We start from the raw sequence: 20,887 nt of genomic DNA on the forward strand, positions 1-20,887 counted from the left end.
TCCTTCTGCACTGTAAATTCAATGATAATCTATGATTAATCTAGGACAAAGGTTCGGCACAACATCGTGGGCCGAAGGGCCTGTTCTGTGCTGTATTTCTCTATGTTCTATGTTCTATGTTCCTTTTCACTCTGTGTCTCTGTATTTATCTCATGTATCAACACATTCTCATTTCAGGAAAAGGCCGGTGAACGGAAAAGCTTCATAAGAAAACAAGAGCTTCAGAGACGCAAGAATGAGAAGCTTAATGAGGTGGAAGAGGCGGCACGGGACAGGGCATTTTACCTGCTGGAAAAAGCAAATGCCTTGCGCCTAGAGCAGGAGGATGAGATTAAACAGATCAATGAGGTGAGAGAAGAGGAGTGAGAAAAGGGAGAGGGCAGGATTTGCCGTGTAAGTCGAGGTGGCCCGCCATTGGCCAGCGGCAGGATCTTCTGGTTCCACCATTAGAACAAAGAACAAAGAAATGTACAGCACAGGAACAGGTCCTTCGGCCCTCCAAGCCCGTGCCGACCATGCTGCCCGACTAAACTAGAATCTTCTACACTTCCTGGGTCCGTATCCTTCTATTCCCATCCTATTCATATATTTGTCAAGATGCCCCTTAAATGTCCCTATCGTCCCCGCCTCCACTACCTCCTCCGGTAGCGAGTTCCAGGCACCCACTACCCTCTGCGTAAAAAACGTGCCTCGTACATCTACTCTAAACTTTGCCCCTCTCACCTTAAACCTATCCCCCCTAGTAATTGACCCCTCTACCCTGGCAAAAAGCCTCTGACTATCCACTCTGTCTATGCCCCTCATAATTTTGTAGACCTCTATCAGGTCACCCCTCAAACGCCTTTGTTCCAGTGAGAACAAACCGAGTTTATTCAATCGCTCCTCATAGCTTATGCCCTCCATACCAGGCAACATCCTGGTAAATCTCTTCTGCACCACATCCTTCTGGTAGTGTGGCGACCAGAATTGAACACTATACTCCAAGTGTGGCCTAACTAAAGTTCTATACAGCTGCAACATGATTTGCCAATTCTTATACTCAATGCCCCGGCCAATGAAGGCAAGCATGCCATATGCCTTCTTGACTACCTTCTCCACCTGTGTTGCCCCTTTCAGTGACCTGTGGACCTGTGCACCAAGATCTCTCTGACTGTCAATACTCTTGAGGGTTCTACCATTCACTGTATATTCCCCACCTGCATTAGACCTTCCGAAATGCATTACCTCACATTTGTCCGGATTAAACTCCATCTGCCATCTCTCCGCCCAAGTCTCCAAACAATCTAAATCCTGCTGTATCCTCTGACAGTCCTCATCGCTATCCGCAATTCCAACCTTTGTGTCGTCTGCAAACTTACTAATCAGTTACATTTTCCTCCAAATCATTTATATAAACTACAAACAGCAAAGGTCCCAGCACTGATCTGCGAACACCACTGGTCACAGCCCTCCAATCAGAAAAGCATCCTTCCATTGCTACTCTCTGCCTTCTGTGACCTAGCCAGTTCTGTATCCACCTTGCCAGCTCACCCCTGATCCCGTGTGACTTCACCTTTTGTACCAGTCTGCCATGAGGGACCTTGTCAAAGGCCTTACTGAAGTCCATATAGGCAACATCCACTGCCCTACCTGCATTGTCAACGAGGTTTCCCTTTGCCGCCGGGAAAACCGCGGCGAGGGTGTTTCGTTGGCGGGACAGGAAGGTCCCACCAACATGAACAACTGGAAAATTCCATCCTGAGAATGAGAGAAAGTGTGAAACAGCAGTGAATTTCACCGGCCCGCGGATGGGGGTGTGGAAGGTAGTAAAATTGGTGGAAGCTGAGTAAGTCCGAGTCCCTGACTCTGTCCCACCATTGGAGCATTTACCATCGACAGGCCTGGAAGTGCACAGGTGAAGAATCCCAAAGAGACGAACTGTCAATTTTGATAAATAATGTCACAATTATGGACAATGTTATGCTAACTTTTATCATGTAGGGAGGCTGTCAACTAAATGGAGGTGACCTGCCGGTGGCAACCTGTGGTTGGGGCAGGGGGATAGTTTTATAAAGAAAAGAGGAGGCCGCAGGAGGAGAAGGCAGTCCCGGCTTGTTTACCTCGAGGGAATTCCCCTCCTGCACTCAGTCTGCAATTTTATTCAATAGATTTTGCCTATCTCCTATAGGCTGCAGGACCTCTACCTGACTCAGCAGTGAGCACCGTTCCTGCTGGCTGCCAGCTGTCTGTTGGGGCTGACAGTACTTTGTATTCACCAGGGAGAAGGACCTGACAGATGTTGAGGTCAGGGATAGGTGTGTGAACGCTCTTGAGAACGTCAATATATCAAAGGAGGAAGTGTTGAGTATCCTAAGTTGCATTAAGGTAGACAAATCCCCGGGGCCGGATGGAATCTCTCCCAGGTTACTGCGGGAGGCAAGGGGAGAAATAGCTGGGGCCTTAACAGATATCTTCACATCCTCTTTGACCACAGGCGAGGTTCCAGAGGGCTGGAGAATAGCCTATGTTGTTCCCTTGTTTAAGAAAGGAAGCAGGGATAATCCAGCAAATTCTAGGCCGGTGAACCTGACATCAGTGGTGGGGAATTCTTTAGGGGACAACAGAAAGCTACTAAAAAAGCTATAAAAAAGAGTAAGGTAGACTATGAAAGTAAACTGGCTCAGAACATAAAAGCAGACAGTAAAAGCTTCTACAAATATATAAGACAAAAAAGAGTGGCTAAGGTAAATATTGGTCCTTTGGAAGATGAGAAGGGAGATTTAATAATAGGAGATGAGGAAATGGCTGAGGAGCTGAACAGGTTTTTTGGGTCAGTCTTCACAGTGGAAGACACAAATAACATGCCAGTGACTGATGGAAATAAAGATATGATAGGTGAGGACCTTGAGATGATTGTAATCACTAAGGAGGCAGTATTGGGCAAGCTAATGGGGCTAAAGGTAGACAAGTCTCCTGGCCCTGATGGGATGCATCCCAGAGTGTTAAAAGAGATGGCTAGGGAAATTGTACACGCACTAGTGATAATTTATCAAAATTCATTAGACTCTGGGGTGGTCCCAGACGATTGGAAAGTAGCAAACGTGACACCACTGTTTAAAAAAGGAGGTCGGCATAAAGCGGGTAATTATAGGCCGGTAAGTTTAACTTCAGATGTAGGGAAAATGCTGGAATCTATCATTAAGGAGGAAATAGCGGGGCACCTGGAGGGAAATTGTCCCATTGGGCAGACGCAGCATGGGTTCACAAAGGGTAGGTCGTGTCTGACTAATTTGGTAGAATTTTTTGAGGACGTTACCAGTGCAGTAGATAATGGGGAGCAAATGGATGTGGTATATCTGGATTTCCAGAAAGCTTTTGACAAGGTGCCACACAAAAGGTTGCTGCATAAACTAAAGATGCATGGCATTGAGGGTAAAGTGGTAGCATGGGTAGAGGATTGGTTAACTAACAGAAAGCAGAGAGTGGGGATAAATGGGTGTTTCACTGGTTGGCAACCTGTAACTAGTGGGGTCCCTCAAGGATCAGTGTTGGGCCCGCAGTTGTTCACAATTTACATAGATGATTTGGAGTTGGGGACCAAGTGACATGTGTCAAAGTTTGCAGACGACACTAAGATGAACATATAGAACATAGAACATAGAACAATACAGCGCAGTACAGGCCCTTCGGCCCACAATGTTGCACCGAAACCAAAGCCATCTAACCTACACTATGCCATTATCATCCATATGTTTATCCAATAAACTTTTAAATGCCCTCAATGTTGGCGAGTTCACTACTGTAGCAGGTAGGGCATTCCACGGCCTCACTACTCTTTGCGTAAAGAACCTACCTCTGACCTCTGTCCTATATCTATTACCCCTCAGTTTAAAGTTATGTCCCCTCGTGCCAGCCATATCCATCCGCGGGAGAAGGCTCTCACTGTCCACCCTATCCAACCCCCTGATCATTTTGTATGCCTCTATTAAGTCTCCTCTTAACCTTCTTCTCTCCAACGAAAACAACCTCAAGTCCGTCAGCCTTTCCTCATAAGATTTTCCCTCCATACCAGGCAACATCCTGGTAAATCTCCTCTGCACCCGCTCCAAAGTCTCCACGTCCTTCCTATAATGCGGTGACCAGAACTGTACGCAATACTCCAAATGCGGCCGGACCAGAGTTCTGTACAGCTGCAACATGACCTCCCGACTCCGGAACTCAATCCCTCTACCAATAAAGGCCAACACTCCATAGGCCTTCTTCACAACCCTATCAACCTGGGTGGCAACTTTCAGGGATCTATGTACATGGACACCTAGATCCCTCTGCTCAGCCACACTTTCAAGAACTTTACCATTAGCCAAATATTCCGCATTCCTGTTATTCCTTCCAAAGTGAATCACCTCACACTTCTCTACATTAAACTCCATTTGCCACCTCTCAGCCCAGCTCTGCAGCTTATCTATATCCCTCTGTAACCTGCTACATCCTTCCACACTATCGACAACACCACCGACTTTAGTATCGTCTGCAAATTTACTCACCCACCCTTCTGCGCCTTCCTCTAGGTCATTGATAAACATGACAAACAGCAACGGCCCCAGAACAGATCCTTGTGGTACTCCACTTGTGACTGTACTCCATTCTGAACATTTCCCATCAACCACCACCCTCTGTCTTCTTTCAGCTAGCCAATTTCTGATCCACATCTCTAAATCACCCTCAATCCCCAGCCTCCGTATTTTTTGCAATAGCCTACCGTGGGGAACCTTATCAAACGCTTTGCTGAAATCCATATACACCACATCAACTGCTCTACCCTCGTCTACCTGTTCAGTCACCTTCTCAAAGAACTCGATAAGGTTTGTGAGGCATGACCTACCCTTCACAAAGCCATGCTGACTATCCCTGATCATATTATTCCTATCTAGATGATTATAAATCTTGTCCCTTATAATCCCCTCCAAGACTTTACCCACTACAGACGTGAGGCTCACCGGTCTATAGTTGCCGGGGTTGTCTCTGCTCCCCTTTTTGAACAAAGGGACCACATTTGCTGTCCTCCAGTCCTCTGGCACTATTCCTGTAGCCAATGATGACATAAAAATCAAAGCCAAAGGTCCAGCAATCTCTTCCCTGGCCTCCCATAGAATCCTAGGATAAATCCCATCAGGTCCCGGGGACTTATCTATTTTCAGCCTGTCCAGAATTGCCAACACCTCTTCCCTACGTACCTCAATGCCATCTATTCTATTAGCCTGGGGCTCAGCATTCTCCTCCACAACATTATCTTTTTCCTGAGTGAATACTGACGAAAAATATTCATTTAGTATCTCGCCTATCTCTTCAGACTCCACACACAATTTCCCATCCCTGTCCTTGACTGGCCCTACTCTTTCCCTAGTCATTCGCTTATTCCTGACATACCTATAGAAAGCTTTTGGGTTTTCCTTGATCCTTCCTGCCAAATACTTCTCATGTCCCCTCCTTGCTCGTCTTAGCTCTCTCTTTAGATCCTTCCTCGCTACCTTGTAACTATCCATCGCCCCAACCGAAACTTCACACTTCATCTTCACATAGGCCTTCTTCTTCCTCTTAACAAGAGATTCCACTTCCTTGGTAAACCACGGTTCCCTCGCTCGACGCCTTCCTCCCTGTCTGACCGGTACATACTTATCAAGAACACGCAGTAGCTGATCCTTGAACAAGCCCCACTTATCCAGTGTGCCCAACACTTGCAGCCTACTTCTCCACCTTATCCCCCCCAAGTCACGTCTAATGGCATCATAATTGCCCTTCCCCCAGCTATAACTCTTGCCCTGCGGTGTATACTTATCCCTTTTCATCATTAACGTAAACGTCACCGAATTGTGGTCACTGTCCCCAAAGTGCTCTCCTACCTCCAAATCCAACACCTGGCCTGGTTCAATACCCAAAACCAAATCCAACGTGGCCTCGCCTCTTGTTGGCCTGTCAACATATTGTTTCAGGAAACCCTCCTGCACACACTGTACAAAAAACGACCCATCTATTGTACTCGAACTATATCTTTTCCAGTCAATATTTGGAAAGTTAAAGTCTCCCATAATAACTACCCTGTTACTTTCGCTCATATCCAGAATCATCTTCGCCATCCTTTCCTCTACATCCCTAGAACTATTAGGAGGCCTATAAAAAACTCCCAACAGGGTGACCTCTCCTTTCCTGTTTCTAACTTCAGCCAATACTACCTCGGAAGAAGAGTCCCCATCTAGCATCCTCTCCGCCACCGTAATACTGCTCTTGACTAGCAGCGCCACACCTCCCCCTCTTTTGCCTCCTTCTCTGAGCTTACTAAAACACCTAAACCCCGGAACCTGCAACATCCATTCCTGTCCCTGCTCTATCCATGTCTCCGAAATGGCCACAACATCGAAGTCCCAGGTACCAACCCACGCTGCCAGTTCCCCTACCTTGTTTCGTATACTCCTGGCATTGAAGTAGACACACTTCAAACCACCTACCTGAACGCTGGCCCCCTCCTGCGACGTCAAATCTGTGCTCCTGACCTCTATACTCTCATTCTCCCTTACCCTAAAACTGCAATCCAGGTTCCCATGCCCCTGCTGTATTAGTTTAAACCCCCCCAAAGAGCACTAACAAATCTCCCCCCCAGGATATTTGTGCCCCTCAGGTTCAGATGTAGACCATCCTGTCTGTAGAGGTCCCACCTTCCCCAGAAAGAGCCCCAGTTATCCAAAAATCTGAAACCCTCCTGCCTGCACCATCCCTGTAGCCACGTGTTTAAATGCTCTCTCTCCCTATTCCTCATCTCACTATCACGTGGCACGGGCAACAACCCAGAGATAACAACTCTGTTTGTTCTAGTTCTGAGCTTCCATCCTAGCTCCCTGAAAGCCTGCCTGACATCCTTGTCCCCTTTCCTACCTATGTCGTTGGTGCCAATGTGGACCACGACTTGGGGCTGCTCCCCCTCCCCCCTAAGGACCCGGAAAACACGATCCGAGACATCACGTACCCTTGCACCTGGGAGGCAACATACCAAACGTGAGTCTCTCACGCTCCCACAAAATCTCCTATCTGTGCCCCTGACTATAGAGTCCCCAATTACTAATGCTCTGCTCCTCTCCCCCCTTCCCTTCTGAGCAACAGGGACAGACTCCGTGCCAGAGGCCCGTACCCCATGGCTTACCCCTGGTAAGTCGTCCCCCCCACAAGTATCCAAAGCGGTATACTTGTTTCTCAGGGGAACGACCGCAGGGGATCCCTGCACTGACTGTTTTTTCCCAGTCCCTCTTACAGTTACCCACCTATCTCCAATCTTTGGTGTAACTAATTCCCTGAAGCTGCTATCTATGACCCCTTCTGCCTCCCGAATGATCCGAAGTTCTTCCAACTCCAGCTCCAGTTCCCTGAGTGGTAAAGCAAAAAGTGCAGAGGATACCGGAAGTCTGCAGAAGGATTTGGATTGGTTAGGTGAATGGGCTAGGGTCTGGCAGATGGAATTCAATGTTGCCAAGTGTGAGGCTATCCATTTTGGGAGGAATAACAGCAGAATGGATTATTATTTAAACGGTAAGATGTTAAAACATGCTGCTGTGCAGAGGGACCTGGGTGTGCTGGTGCACGAGTCGCAAAAAGTTGGTGTGCAGGTGCAACAGGTGATTAAGAAGGCTAATCGAGTTTTGTCTTTTATTGCTAGAGGGATGGAGTTCAAGACTAGGGAGGTTACGCTGCAATTGTATAGGGTGTTGGTGAGGCCACATCTGGAGCATTGTGTTCAGTTTTGGTCTCCTTACCTGAGAAAGGACATATTGGCACTGGAGGGAGTGCAGAGGAGATTCACTAGGTTGATCCCAGAGTTGAGGGGATTAGATTATGACGAGAGGTTGAGTAGACTGGGACTGTACTCATTGGAGTAGAAGGATGCGGTGGGATCTTATTGAAACCTATAAACTTATGAAGGGAATAGATAGGATAGATGCGGGCAGGTTGTTTTCACTGGTCGGGGAAAGCAGAACTAGGGGGCATAGCCTCAAAGTAAGGGGAAGTAGATTTAAGACCGAGTTTAGGAGGAACTTCTTCACCCAAAGAGTTGTGAATCTCTGGAATTCCTTGCCCAGTGAAGCAGTTGAGGCTCCTTCTTTAAACGTTTTTAAGAAAAAGATAGATACCTTTCTAAAGAATAAAGGGATTCGGGGATATGGTGTACGGGCCGGAGAGTGGAGCTGAGTCCTCAAAGATCAGCCATGATCTCATTAAATGGCGGAGCAGGCTCGAGGGGCCAGATGGCCTACTCCTGTTCCTAGTTCTTATGTTCTTATGTTCTTATGAAGCTTTTGGAAAAGATACTGAGGGACAGGATATATGTTAGATAATTTGGACACCTGAATTCTCCCTCTGTGTACCCGAACAGGCACCAGAATGTGGCAACTAGGGGATTTTCACAGTAACATCATTGCAGTGTTAATGTAAGTCTACTTGTAGCAATAAAGTTTATTATATGCACATTTGGAGGAAAATTGACTAGTTAGTGACAGGCAGCATGAACAAAGAACAAAGAACAAAGACAAGAAAGGACAATCCAGCACAGGAACAGGCCCTTCGGCCCTCCAAGCCTGTACCGGTCATGATACCAACCTTTGCCAAAACCCTCACCACTTCCTAGTGCCGTATCCCTCTATACCCGTCCTATCCATGTGTTTGTCAAGATGCCTTTTGAACGCTGTTAATGTATCTGCTTCCACAACCTCCCCTGGCAACGCGTTCCAGGCACTCACCACCCTCTGTGTAAAAAAACCTGCCTCGCACATCTCCTCTAAACTTGCCCCACGGACCTTAAATCTATGCCCCCTGGTGACTGACCCCTCCACCCTGGGAAAGAGTGCCTGCCCATCCACTCTATCCATGCCCCTCATAATCTTGTGGACCTCTATCAGGTCACTCCTTAACCTCCGTATTTCAAATGAAAACAGTCCGAGTATATTCAGTCTCTCCACATAGCTAACACCCTCCAGACCAGGTAACATCCTGGTAAACCTTCTCTGCAAAGCCTCTACATCCGTCTGGTAGTGTGGCGACTAGAATTGTGCGCAATATTCCAAGTGGAGTCTTACCAAGGTTCTATACAACTGTGTCTGACTTGCCAGTCATAAGTAGAGGGGTATCTAAACCAGAGGCAGGAGATTACTGTATTCAAAATTTTACATTTAGAGTAGAAATCTAGTGTTGGGAAGCATATAGTTAATTGTAACTTATTTTAATTGAATAAGATTTATTTTAAAATTAATTTATTAATTAGTTCTCAAAATGGCAGTCAGAGGGGTAAAATGCTTCACTTGTCAGATGTGGGGGGTCCGTGTAGCTTCCAGTATTCCAGACAACTACATTGGCAGGAAGTGCACCCAATTGCAGCTCCTCACAGATCACATGGATCGGTTGGAACAGCAGTTGGATGCACTTAGGAGCATGCAGGTGGTGGAAATAATAATAATCGCTTATTGTCACAAGTAGGGTTCAATGAAGTTACTGTGTGAAAAGCCCCTAGTCGCCACATTCCGGCGCCTGTTCGGGGAGACCGGTACGGGAATTGAACCCGCGCTGCTGGCCTTGTTCTGCATTACAAGCCAGCTGTTTAGCCCACTGTGCTAAACCAGCCCCAGAAAACATCATAGAGAGGGGTTTTAGAGTTGTGATTTCACCCAAGGTGCAGGAAGATCGGTGGGTTAACACTAGAAGGGGCAGGCAGTCAGTGCAGGAAACCCCTGTGACTGTCCTCTTTTTTTTCTCCAGAAAATATTTTATTAGGGCATTTATAATTTTAACACTTTTAAACAGGAAAATCCAACAAAGACAAAAAAAACCCAATGACATAGCCACCCCCCCCCCCCCCTCGCCCCCCAAACACAGACCCCAACCAACATGGTCCATATAAACACTTTGCCTCACGGCCCTCCCTTCATTGGTTTTCCTACTCTTATTCATCACTTCCATGCTGAAAGTCGATGAACGGCTGCCACCTCCAAGCGAACCTCTGTAACGAATCCCTTAAGGCGGATTTGATTTTCTCCAGCCTGAGAAACCCTGCCATGCGCTGATCCAGACCCTGACTTTGGATGCTCCGAGTCCCTCCATCCCAGCAGAATCCGTCTCCGGGCCACCAGGGAGGCCAAGGCCAAAACGTCAGCCTCTCTCCCCTCCTGGACGCCCGGATCTTCTGACACTCCAAAGATCGCCAGCTCTGGACTCGGAGTCACCCTCCCTTCTATGACCTCTGACATGACATCTGAAAATCCCGTCAAAATCCCCTCAACCTTGGACACGCCCAGAACATTTGTACATGCTTCACAGGACCTCCCCCACACCACCCACACCTGTCTTCCACCTCCTCAAAAAACCTGCTCATCCGGGCCACAGTCATATGAGCCCTGTGGACAACCTTGAATTGGATCAGGCGGAGCCTGGTATATGATGGGCATGCATTCACTCTCCGCAGCGACCAACAGACCAACCTCCAACTCCCCTCCCAACTCTTCCCACTTCCTCTTCACCTCCCCTATTGAGACTCCTTCCCACTCCTTCGATACCTCCAAGACCCTCCCCTCCACAACTCCTGATTTTGACATCACCTTATCCTGTCACCCTCTTTGTGGGAGGCGCGGAAAGCTCGAGACCTGCCTCCGAACAAAATCCCATACTTGCAGGTACTGGAACCCGATCCCCCGGCAATCAAAATCCTCCTCTAGCTCCTCCAAACTCGGAAAGCCCTCCTCAATAAAAAGATCTCCAAATCTCTCGCTCTCTACCTGTTGCCACCTCCTAAAGCCCCCCCCCCCCCCCCACCCCCCCCCCCCAGAACGAACCGATGGTTGTCACAGATCGGTGCCCACACCCGATGCCTCCTCCAACTCCATGTGCTGCCTCCACTGTTCCCACACGGCTGTCACTACCACCGGGCTTGCGGAGTACCGAGCCGGCAATAAAGGCAGAGGTGGTGTCAACGAAGCTCTCAGGCTCGTGCCCTTACACGATGCCGCCTCCATCCGCTCCCACACTGACCCCTCCCCCACTACCCACTTCCTGACCATCGATATATTAGCTGCCCAGTAGTAATTGATAAAGTTCGGAAGAGCCAGCCCTCCCTCCCCATGCCCTCGCTTGAGCAGAACCTTCCTCACCAGCGGCATTTTTCCGGCCCAAATGCCACCGGTGCATGATAAAGCAACCAGACCCAATCCACAAATCCCTGCCCGAACCCAAACTGTCCCTGGACCTCCCACAAATATTTCCATTCAACCCAGTCAAAGGCCTTCTCTGCATCCATGGCCACCACCACCTCGACCTCGTGCCCCTCCATAGGCATCATTATTACATTTAAGAGCCGCCTAATGTTGGTCGCCAGGTGTCGTCCCCTTAACAAACCCCGTCTGGTCCTCCCCCTTACCCTCATCAGCTGCCCCACCACCTTACCTGTGGACAAGAGCCCAAATTCTAGCTGCAGCCTCTGGCGTTCTTTCAAAAGCCCATCCCCCGGAGTCTCCGCATATCACCTGTCCACATATAAAATTTCTCCCACCAATCTTTCTAACTCCACCTGCTCCGCCTTCTCCTTGTGTGCCCGAATTTAAATAAATTCCACTCTGATAATTACCTTCGGTGTCTCAGACCACATCCGCTGACACCTCACCCATATCATTGGTCTTTATGTATCCCCGGATGGCCTCCCTCACCCGCTCACAAACCTCCTCCTCCGCTAGTAGCCCCACATCCAACGTCCATTGCGGGCGCTGAGCCTTTCCTTTATTCATTTGAAAGTCCACCCAGTGCAAGGTGTGGGCTGACACTACTATGGCTGAATATTCAGCATCTACCACCTCAGCCAGCAGTGTTTTATCCAGCACAAAGAAGTCTATCCAGGAATACACCTTATGTACATGGGAGTAGAATGAAAATTCCTTACCCCTCGGCCTCCCGAATCTCAATGGATCGACCCCCCCATGTGCCCCATGAACCCCCAGAGCTCCTTCGCCATAACTGATTGTGGTAGTACCAGGTATTGCAGTACCTGAGAGGTGGCTGACCATTGGTTAGACCCAGGAGTCTACCATTGGCTGATGTACATAGCTCCGCCCTGAGAGGCGGAGTATAAGAACCGGTGCCGTCCCAGCAGCCTTCACTTTCTGTACCGAAGCTGCTGGGGAAGAGTTCTAGCAGATTAAAGCCTATTAGTTATGGAATCACTTCGTCTTGAGAGTAATTGATTGCGCATCAATTTAATCTGCTACAACTTCAGTTGAAAGGATGGATCTCCGTATCAAACCAGAGTGCCTTCAGCTCAGCCCCCACACGGACAATTCTGCTGCTATTTTCAAACATTGGCTGGCGTGCTTTAAGGGCTACCTCGACACAGCCGCCGACACCCCCACGGAAGGGCAAAAGATGCATCCCCTACGCTCACGGGTCAGCCCTGGGATCTACCCTCTTATCGAGGAGGCGGCGAATTATGCTGCCGCGATCGAACTGCTAGAAGGACATTATATCCGCCCTGTGAACCAGGTCTACGCTTGTCACCTGCTGGCGACTAGGAGGCAAAGCCCCAAGGAAACGTTGGAAGACTTCTACCGGGCGCTGCTGGTGCTGGGCCAAAACTGTGGCTGCCCGCCAGTTTCGGGTAACGAGAACACGGAACTTTTGATCAGGGATGCTTTCGTGGCAGGTATGACCTCCCCCGATATCCGCCTAAGGCTCCTAGAAATGGACACTCTGGGACTTGCAGAGGCACGGGCACTGGCAGGGTCCATGGACGTTGCCTATAAAAACTCGCTGTCCTTTGCTCCCGATCGCGCGGCGGCCCCCTGGGCTGTGTGGCACCCCGTAGCGGCAGCCCTTCAGATCTTCCCCCTGACCCCGCAAGCCTGCGCGGTGAGACGGCCCGCTAACGCCGCCGGACACCGCTGTTTCTTCTGCGGGCAGGCGAATCATCCCCGCCTGCGCTGCCCGGCCCGCACCGCCACCTGCAAAGGGTGTGACAAGAAGGGCCACTATGTGGGGGTCTGCCAGGCCCGCGCCGTGGCCGCGGTCTCCAGCGACTATCAGCAACACCCCTTTCAGGCCCCGACCGCCCAGCGCTCACCGCACCCCCCTATCCTAAGGCCACGTGCGACCCGCGGGCGCGGCCATTTTGCCTCCCGGACACCACGCTGGACGGGTGGGTGCCGCCATTTTGTCCCTCGCTGCCGTCATCTTCTTCATCCCCGGACACCATATGCGACCCATGGGTGACGCCATCTTGGATGGGGCCCCAGGCCCCCAGCGCAGCCGACTACATGCTGCCCGACCAGAACTCTCCATTACTTCAGCTGGCTTCGGTGACTCTGGACCAGAGTCGGCCCCGGACGCTTGCGAAAGCTACAACGACGATCTCCATCAACGGCCACGAGACGTCGTGCCTGATTGACTCGAGGAGCACGGAAAGCTTTGTTCACCCTGACACGGTAAGACGCTGTTCTATTGTCACCCATCCAGTAAATCAAAGGATCTCCCTGGCCTCCGGGTTACACTCGGTGGAGATAAAGGGGTTCTGCCTAGCGAACCTCACTGTCCAAGGCAGGGAATTCCACAATGTCCGCCTGTACGTCCTGCCGCACCTCTGCGCAGCCACCCTCCTTGGGCTGGATTTCCAGTGCCATCTGCAAAGCCTGACTTTTAAATTCGGCGACCCTATACCTCCCCTTACTGTCTGCGGCCTCGCGACCCTTAAGGTCGACCCGCCTTCCCTGTTTGCGAACCTCACCCCGGATTGCAAACCCGTCGCCACCAGGAGCAGACGGTACAGTGCCCAGGACCGGACCTTTATCAGGGCGGAGGTCCAGAGGCTGCTGAGGGAAGGGGTCATCGAAGCGAGCAACAGTCCCTGGAGAGCTCAAGTAGTGGTGGTAAAGACCGGGGAGAAACATAGGATGGTCATTGACTACAGTCAGACCATCAACAGGTTTACACAGCTGGATGCGTACCCTCTCCCCTGTATAGCCAACCCGGTGAACAGGATCACGCAATACAAGGTTTTCTCCACGGTGGATCTCAAGTCTGCCTACCACCAGCTACCCCTCTGTAATGGTGACCGCCAGTACCCTGCCTTCGAAGCAGACGGGCGGCTCTTATCACTTTTTAAGGCTTCCCTTCGGTGTCACGAACGGGGTCTCGGTCTTCCAGCGAGAGATGGACCGAATGGTTGACCGGTACGGCTTACGCGCAATGTTCCCGTATCTGGATAACGTCACCACCTGCGGCCATGACCAGCAGGACCACAACACCAACCTCCGCAAATTTCTCCAGACCGTGAAAATCCTTAACCTGACATACCAATAAGGATAAATGTGTGTTTAGCACCGACTGTCTTGCCATTCTAGGCTACGTAGTGCGAAATGGAGTCATAGGCCCCGACCCTGAGAGCATGCGTTCCCTCATGGAGTTCCCCCTCCCTCACTGCCCCAAGGCCCTAAAGCGCTGCCTCGGTTTCTTCAGCTATTATGCACAGTGGGTTCCCAATTACGCAGACAAAGCCCGACCCCTGATCCAGTCCACAACCTTCCCCCTGTCGACAGAGGCCCGCCAGGCCTTCAGCCGCATCAAAGCAGACATTGCAAAAGCCATGATGCGTGCGATCAACGAGTCCCTCCCCTTCCAGGTCGAGAGCGATACGTCCGACGTAGCTCTGGCGGCCACCCTCAATCAAGCGGGCAGGCCTGTTGCTTTCTTCTCCCGTACTCTCCATGCTTCCGAAATTCGCCACTCCTCGGTCGAAAAGGAGTCCCAGGCCATAGTAGAAGCTGTGCGACACTGGAGGCATTACCTGGCCGGCAGGAGATTCACTCTCCTCACGGACCAACGGTCGGTGGCCTTCATGTTCGATAATACACAGCGGGGCAAGATTAAGAACGACAGGATCTTGCGGTGGAGGATCGAACTCTCCACCTACAATTACGAGATCTTGTACCGTCCGGGGAAGCTAAACGAGCCTCCTGATGCGCTATCCCGCGGCACTTGTGCCACCGCACAAGTGGACTGCCTCCGATCCCTCCACGAGGACCTCTGCCACCCGGGGGTCACTTGATTTTTTCATTTTATCAAGACCCGCAACCTGCCCTACTCCATCGAGGAGGCCAGGACAGTCACCAGGGACTGCCAAATCTGCACGGAGTGCAAACCGCACTTCTACCGGCCAGAGAGGGCGCACCTGATAAAGGCTTCCCGTCCCTTTGAACGCCTCAGCATGGATTTCAAAGGCCCCCTCCCCTCCACCGACCGCAACACGTACTTCCTTAACGTGATTGACGAGTACTCCCGGTTCCCATTCGCCATCCCCTGCCCAGACATGACCACAACCACCGTCATCAAGGCCCTCCAGGGTATCTTTACACTGTTCGGTTTCCGCATACATTCACAGCGATAGGGGGTCCTCCTTTATGAGCGACGAACTGCATCAATTCCTGCTCAGCAAGGGCATCACCTCGAGCAGGACGACAAGTTACAATCCCCGGGGAAACGGGCAGGTAGAGAGGGAGAACGGAACGGTCTGGAAGACCGTCCTGCTGGCCCTACGGTCCAGGAATCTCCCAGTCTCCCACTGGCAGTAAGTCCTCCCGATGGCCCTCCACGCCATCCGGTCACTGCTCTGTACAAGCACGAATCAGACATCTCACGAACGTCTCCTTGTTTTCCCCACGAAGTCCTCCTCCGGGACCTCGCTCCCAACCTGGCTAGCGACACCCGGACCCATCTTGCTTCGGAAACATGTGAGGGCGCACAAGTCGGACCCGTTGGTCGAGAGGGTCCACCTGCTGCACGCCAACCCCCAGTACGCCTACGTAGCGTTCCCTGACGGCCGCCAAGATACGGTCTCCCTTCGGGACCTGGCGCCCGCCGGAACCCCACGCGCACCCGCACCATTGCCCCCACCCCCACCCTCCCCACAGCACCTAACTGGAGGGTCAGTACTCCCGCCGCTCCTGCCTAGGCCCAAACACACACCGACGCCCCGTACAGGCGCCTTCCCCCCTGTCCACCTTTTGCCCCAACAGCACCGCCTAGGGGTGACGAAGCTGCCTGGGAGGACGACATCACGCTCCCGGAGTCGCAACCGCCGGGACCCCCATCAGAATGACCGCCGAAGTCCAGACGTTCCAGAAGGACGACCAAGCTACCCGATCGACTGATTGCTGCACTATGAACACTTTGTTATTACCCTCGACATCACGGTACCTCCATACCTGGTCATACCATGCGAAAGGCGACTATTAACGCTGGCCATCACCCCGCCGGGCTCCTTTTTTAACAGGGGGTGAATGTGGTAGTACCAGGTATTGCGGTACCTGAGAGGTGGATGACCATTGGTTAGACCCAGGAGTCTACCATTGGCTGATGTACATAGCTCCGCCCTGAGAGGCAGAGTATAAGAACCAGTGCCATCCCAGCAGCCTTCACTTTCTGTATCGCAGCTGCTGGGGAAGAGTTCTAGCAGATTAAAGCCTTCAGTTATGAATCACTTTGTCTTGAGAGTAATTGATTGCGCATCACTGATATCTTCCCCGACGTAGAACACGACCGGTCCAACCTTGTTGAAATTTCCCCCCATAATCTGTCGATGAGAATCTAGGTCCGGAAACTTCCCCAGGACCTGTCTCATAAATTCCACCTCGTCCCAGTGCGGGTCATATATATTCACCAACACCACCGACATTTCCTCCAGTTTCCCACTAATCATAACATATCTCCCCCCCCCCCGGGTCTGCCTCTATATTCCCCACCTCGAACGCCAGCAGTTTATTGACCAAAATCGCCACCCTCTTATTTTAAACTCTAACCCCAAATGAAACACTTGCCCAACCCAACTCTTCCTCATCCTAATCTGATCCCCCACCTTCAAATGTGCCTCCTGCAGCATGGCCACATCCGCCTTCAGTTGCATCAAGTGTGCGAACACATGGGCCCTTTTGACTGGCCCATTCAGTCCCCGCATGTTCCATGTGACCAGTCTGGTCAGGGGGGGGGGGGCACCCTGCCCCCGCCCCCTCCCCTGCCGATCAGCCATAGCCTCTCCTAGGCCAGTCTTCGGCCCATGTCTTGCATCTCCCCTGGCCTGCCCTCGGACGTCCACCGTCATCAACTCTCCTCCTCCTCAACTTTAAAGACCTCCTCCCTGTCAGCAAAACTGCCCCCCCCCACCAGATCCCCCCGCTCCCCATTCCCTCCACTGATCTTCAGCTCACCCCCCACTGCGCTTCTGTGAACTAGCCCGCCCAGCTAGCCTGCCAGCCCCCGCCCCTGGCACCTAACATCCTACCCCCCACTGATCCCCCTACCCCCTGCTCAAACATTAGTGCAAACAATCAAAGAAGAAAGAAATGAAACAAACAATCCCTCCCCAGGCCCGAACACAGAAACCCACCCCCCCCCATCCCTTAACAAAGAACGGTAAACAAACCTGAAGCCGAAAAACCGAGAAAAGAAACGAACACCAAAAACAGAGTTTTTCCACCGTACAGTAACTTCACATCTCCTCCACCAAAGTTCAAAGTCCTCTTTCTCCAGCCAGCCCATTGTCTCTCATGAACTCCACTGCCTCTTCCGACGAGTCAAAATATAGCTCTCCGCCCACATAGGTCACCCATACCGCATGCCGGCTCTGGAGCTGCGGATGGACTCACTTTGGAGCATCCGCGATGCTGAGGAAATCGTGGATAGCACGTTCAGTGAGTTGGTCATACCGCAGATTAGGATTGGTGAGGGAGACAGGGAATGGGTGACCAAAAGGCAGAGAAAGAGCAGGAAGGCAGTGCAGGTGCCCCCTGTGGTCATCTCCCTCCAAAACAGGGATACCGTTTTGGATACTGTTGGGGGAGATGACTCACCAGGGGAATGCAGTAATAGCCAGGTTCATGGCCCCGTGGCTGGCTCTGCTGAACAGAAGGGTGGGAAAAAGATGGGCAGGGCTATAGTCATAGGGGATTCAAACATAAGGGGAGTAGACAGGCGTTTCTGTGGTCAAAAACGAGACTCCCGAATGGTATGTTGCCTCCCGGGTGCACGGGTCAGGGATGTCTCAGATCGGCTGCAGGACATACTGTAGGGGGAGGGTGAACAGCCAGTTGTCATGGTGCATATAGGCACCAATGATATAGGTAAAAAACGAGATGAGGTCCTACATTCAGAATTTAGGGAGTTAGGTGATAAGTTTAAAAAGTAGGTCCTCAAAGGTAGTAATCTCAGCATTGCTACCAGTGCCACGAGACAGAGTAGAAATTCAAGAATAGTCAGAATTAATACGTGGCTTGAGAGATGGTGCAGGAGGGAGGGGTTCAGATTTTTGGGACATTGGAACCGGTTCTGGGGGCGGTGGGACCATTACAAATCAGAAGGTCTACACCTGGGCAGGACTGGAACCAATGTTCTACGGGGTGCTTTTGCTAACACTGTTGGGGAGGTTTTAAACTAATGTGGCAGGGGGGTGGGAACCAGATTAGGAAGTTAGAGGTCAGTAAAGAGGTAGCAACTAAAGCCAGTAAGGTACGAGATAATAAACTCAATGTGACTGAGGGGAAGAGTAGACAGGGAAGAGATGATGAACGCAAAGGGACAGGTGGTCTGAGGTGCATTTGTTTCAATGCGAGAAGTGTAGCAGTTAAGGCAGATGAACTTAGGGCTTGGATTAGTACCTGGGAATATGATGTTATTGGTATTACTGAGACTTGGTTGAGGGAAGGGCAAGACTGGCAACTAAATATCCCAGGGTATAGATGCTTCAGGAGGGATAGAGAGGGAGGTAAAAGGGGTGGAAGAGTTGGATTACTGGTCAGAGATGATATCACAGCTATGATTAAGGAGGGCACGATGGAGGATTCGAGCACTGAGGCAATATGGGTAGAGCTAAGAAATAGGAAGGGTGCAGTAACATTGTTGGGACTTTACTACAGGCCTCCCAAAAGCGAGTGTGAAGTAGAGGTACAAATATGTAGACAGATTATAGAAAAATGTAGGAGCAATAGGGTGGTCGTGATGGGAGATTTTAACTTCCCCAACATTGAATGGGACTCATGTAGTGTTGGAGACGTAGATGGAGCAGAATTTGTAAGGAGCACCCAGGAGAGTTTTTTAGAGCAGTATGTAAATAGTCCAACTCGGGATGGGGCCATACTGGACCTGGTATTGGGGAATGATCCCGGCCAGGTGGTTGAAGTTTCAGTCAGTGATTACTTTGGGAATAGCGATCACAATTCCGCAAGTTTTAGAATACTCATGGACAAAGACGAGAGTGGTCCTAAAGAAAGAGTGCTAAATTGGGGAAAGGCCAAGTATAACAAAATTCGGCAGGAGCTAGGGAATGTGGACTGGGAGCAGCTGTTTAAGGGTAAGTCCAGATTTGAAATGTGGGAGCCTTTTAAGGAAAGGTTGATTAGAGTGCAGGACAGACATGTCCCTGTGAAAATGAGGGATAGAAATGGCAAGATTAGGGAACCATGGATGACGGGTGGAATTGTCAGACTAGCTAAGATGAAAAAGGAAGCATACATAAGATCTAGGCGACTTAAAACTGATGAAGCTTTAGAGGAATATCGGGAAAGTAGGACAAATCTCAAACGTGCAATAAAGAGGGCTAAAAGGGGTCATGAAATATTTTTGGCAAACAGGGTTAAGGAAAATCCCAAAGCCTTTTATTCGTATATGAGGAGCAAGAGGGTAACTAGAGAAAGGATTGGCCCACTCAAAGACAAAAGAGGGAATTTATGCGTGGAGTCAGAGGAAATGGGTGAGATTCTTAATGAGTACTTTGCATCGGTATTCACCAAGGAGAGGGACACGACGGATGTTGAGGCTAGGGATGGATGTTTAAATACTCTAGGTCAAGTCGGCATAAGGAAGGGGGAAGCTTTGGGTATTCTAAAAGGCATTAAGGTGGACAAGTCCCCAGGTCCAGATGGGATCTATCCCAAATTACTGAGGGAAGCGAGGGACGAAATAGCTGGGGTCTTAACAGATATCTTTGCAGCACCTTTGAGCATAGGTGAGGTCCCGGAGGACTGGAGAATTGCTAATATTGTCCCTTTGTTGAAGAACTGTAGCAGGGATAATCCAGGGAATTATAGACCTGTGAGCTTGACATCAGTGGTCGGCAAACTGTTGGAGAAGATACTGAGGGATAGGATCTATTCACATTTCGAAGAAAATAGACTTATCAGTGATAGGCAGCATGGTTTTGTGCAGGGAAGGTCATGTCTTACAAACCTAATAGAATTCTTTGAGGAAGTGACAAAGTTAATTGATGAGGGAAGGGCTGTAGATGTCATATAGGGGCTGGTTTAGCTCACTGGGCTAAATCACTGGCTTTTAAAGCAGACCAAGGCAGGCCAGCAGCATGGTTCAATTCCCGTACCAGCCTCCCCGAACAGGCGCCGGAATGTGGCGACTAGAGGCTTTTCACAGTAACTTCATTGAAGCCTACTCGTGACAATAAGCGATTTTCATTTCATATACACGGACTTCAGTAAGCCGTTTGATAAAGTTTCCCATGGCAGGTTATTGGAAAAAGTGAAGTCGTATGGGGTTCAGGGTGTACTAGCTAGATGGATAAAGAACTGGCTGGGCAACAGGAGACAGAGAGTAGTGGTGGAAGGGAGTGTCTCAAAATGGAGAAAGGTGACTAGTGGTGTTCCACAGGGATCCGTGCTTGGACCACTGTTGTTTGTGATATACATAAATGATCTGGACGAAGGTATAGGTGGTCTGATTAGCAAGTTTGCAGATGATACTAAGATTGGTGGAGTTGCAGATAGCGAGGAGGACTGTCAGAGAATACAGCAAAATATAGATAGATTGGAGAGTTGGGCAGAGAAATGGTAGATGGAGTTCAATC

General features: G+C 50.3%; 1 protein-coding gene across 1 annotated transcript in view; it reads left to right on the forward strand.

Annotated features, from left to right (window-relative positions):
* The window catches only part of cfap45 (cilia and flagella associated protein 45), a 232,465-nt gene that overhangs the window by 29,108 nt on the left and 182,470 nt on the right, over nt 1-20,887 (forward strand). The window contains exon 5 of the mRNA XM_072510275.1: nt 178-348. Coding sequence (XP_072366376.1) covers nt 178-348 — 171 coding nt within the window. The remainder of the gene's footprint in view (nt 1-177; nt 349-20,887) is intronic.

This window comes from Scyliorhinus torazame, chromosome 7, assembly GCF_047496885.1.
Source record: "Scyliorhinus torazame isolate Kashiwa2021f chromosome 7, sScyTor2.1, whole genome shotgun sequence".
NCBI lineage: Eukaryota > Metazoa > Chordata > Chondrichthyes > Carcharhiniformes > Scyliorhinidae > Scyliorhinus > Scyliorhinus torazame.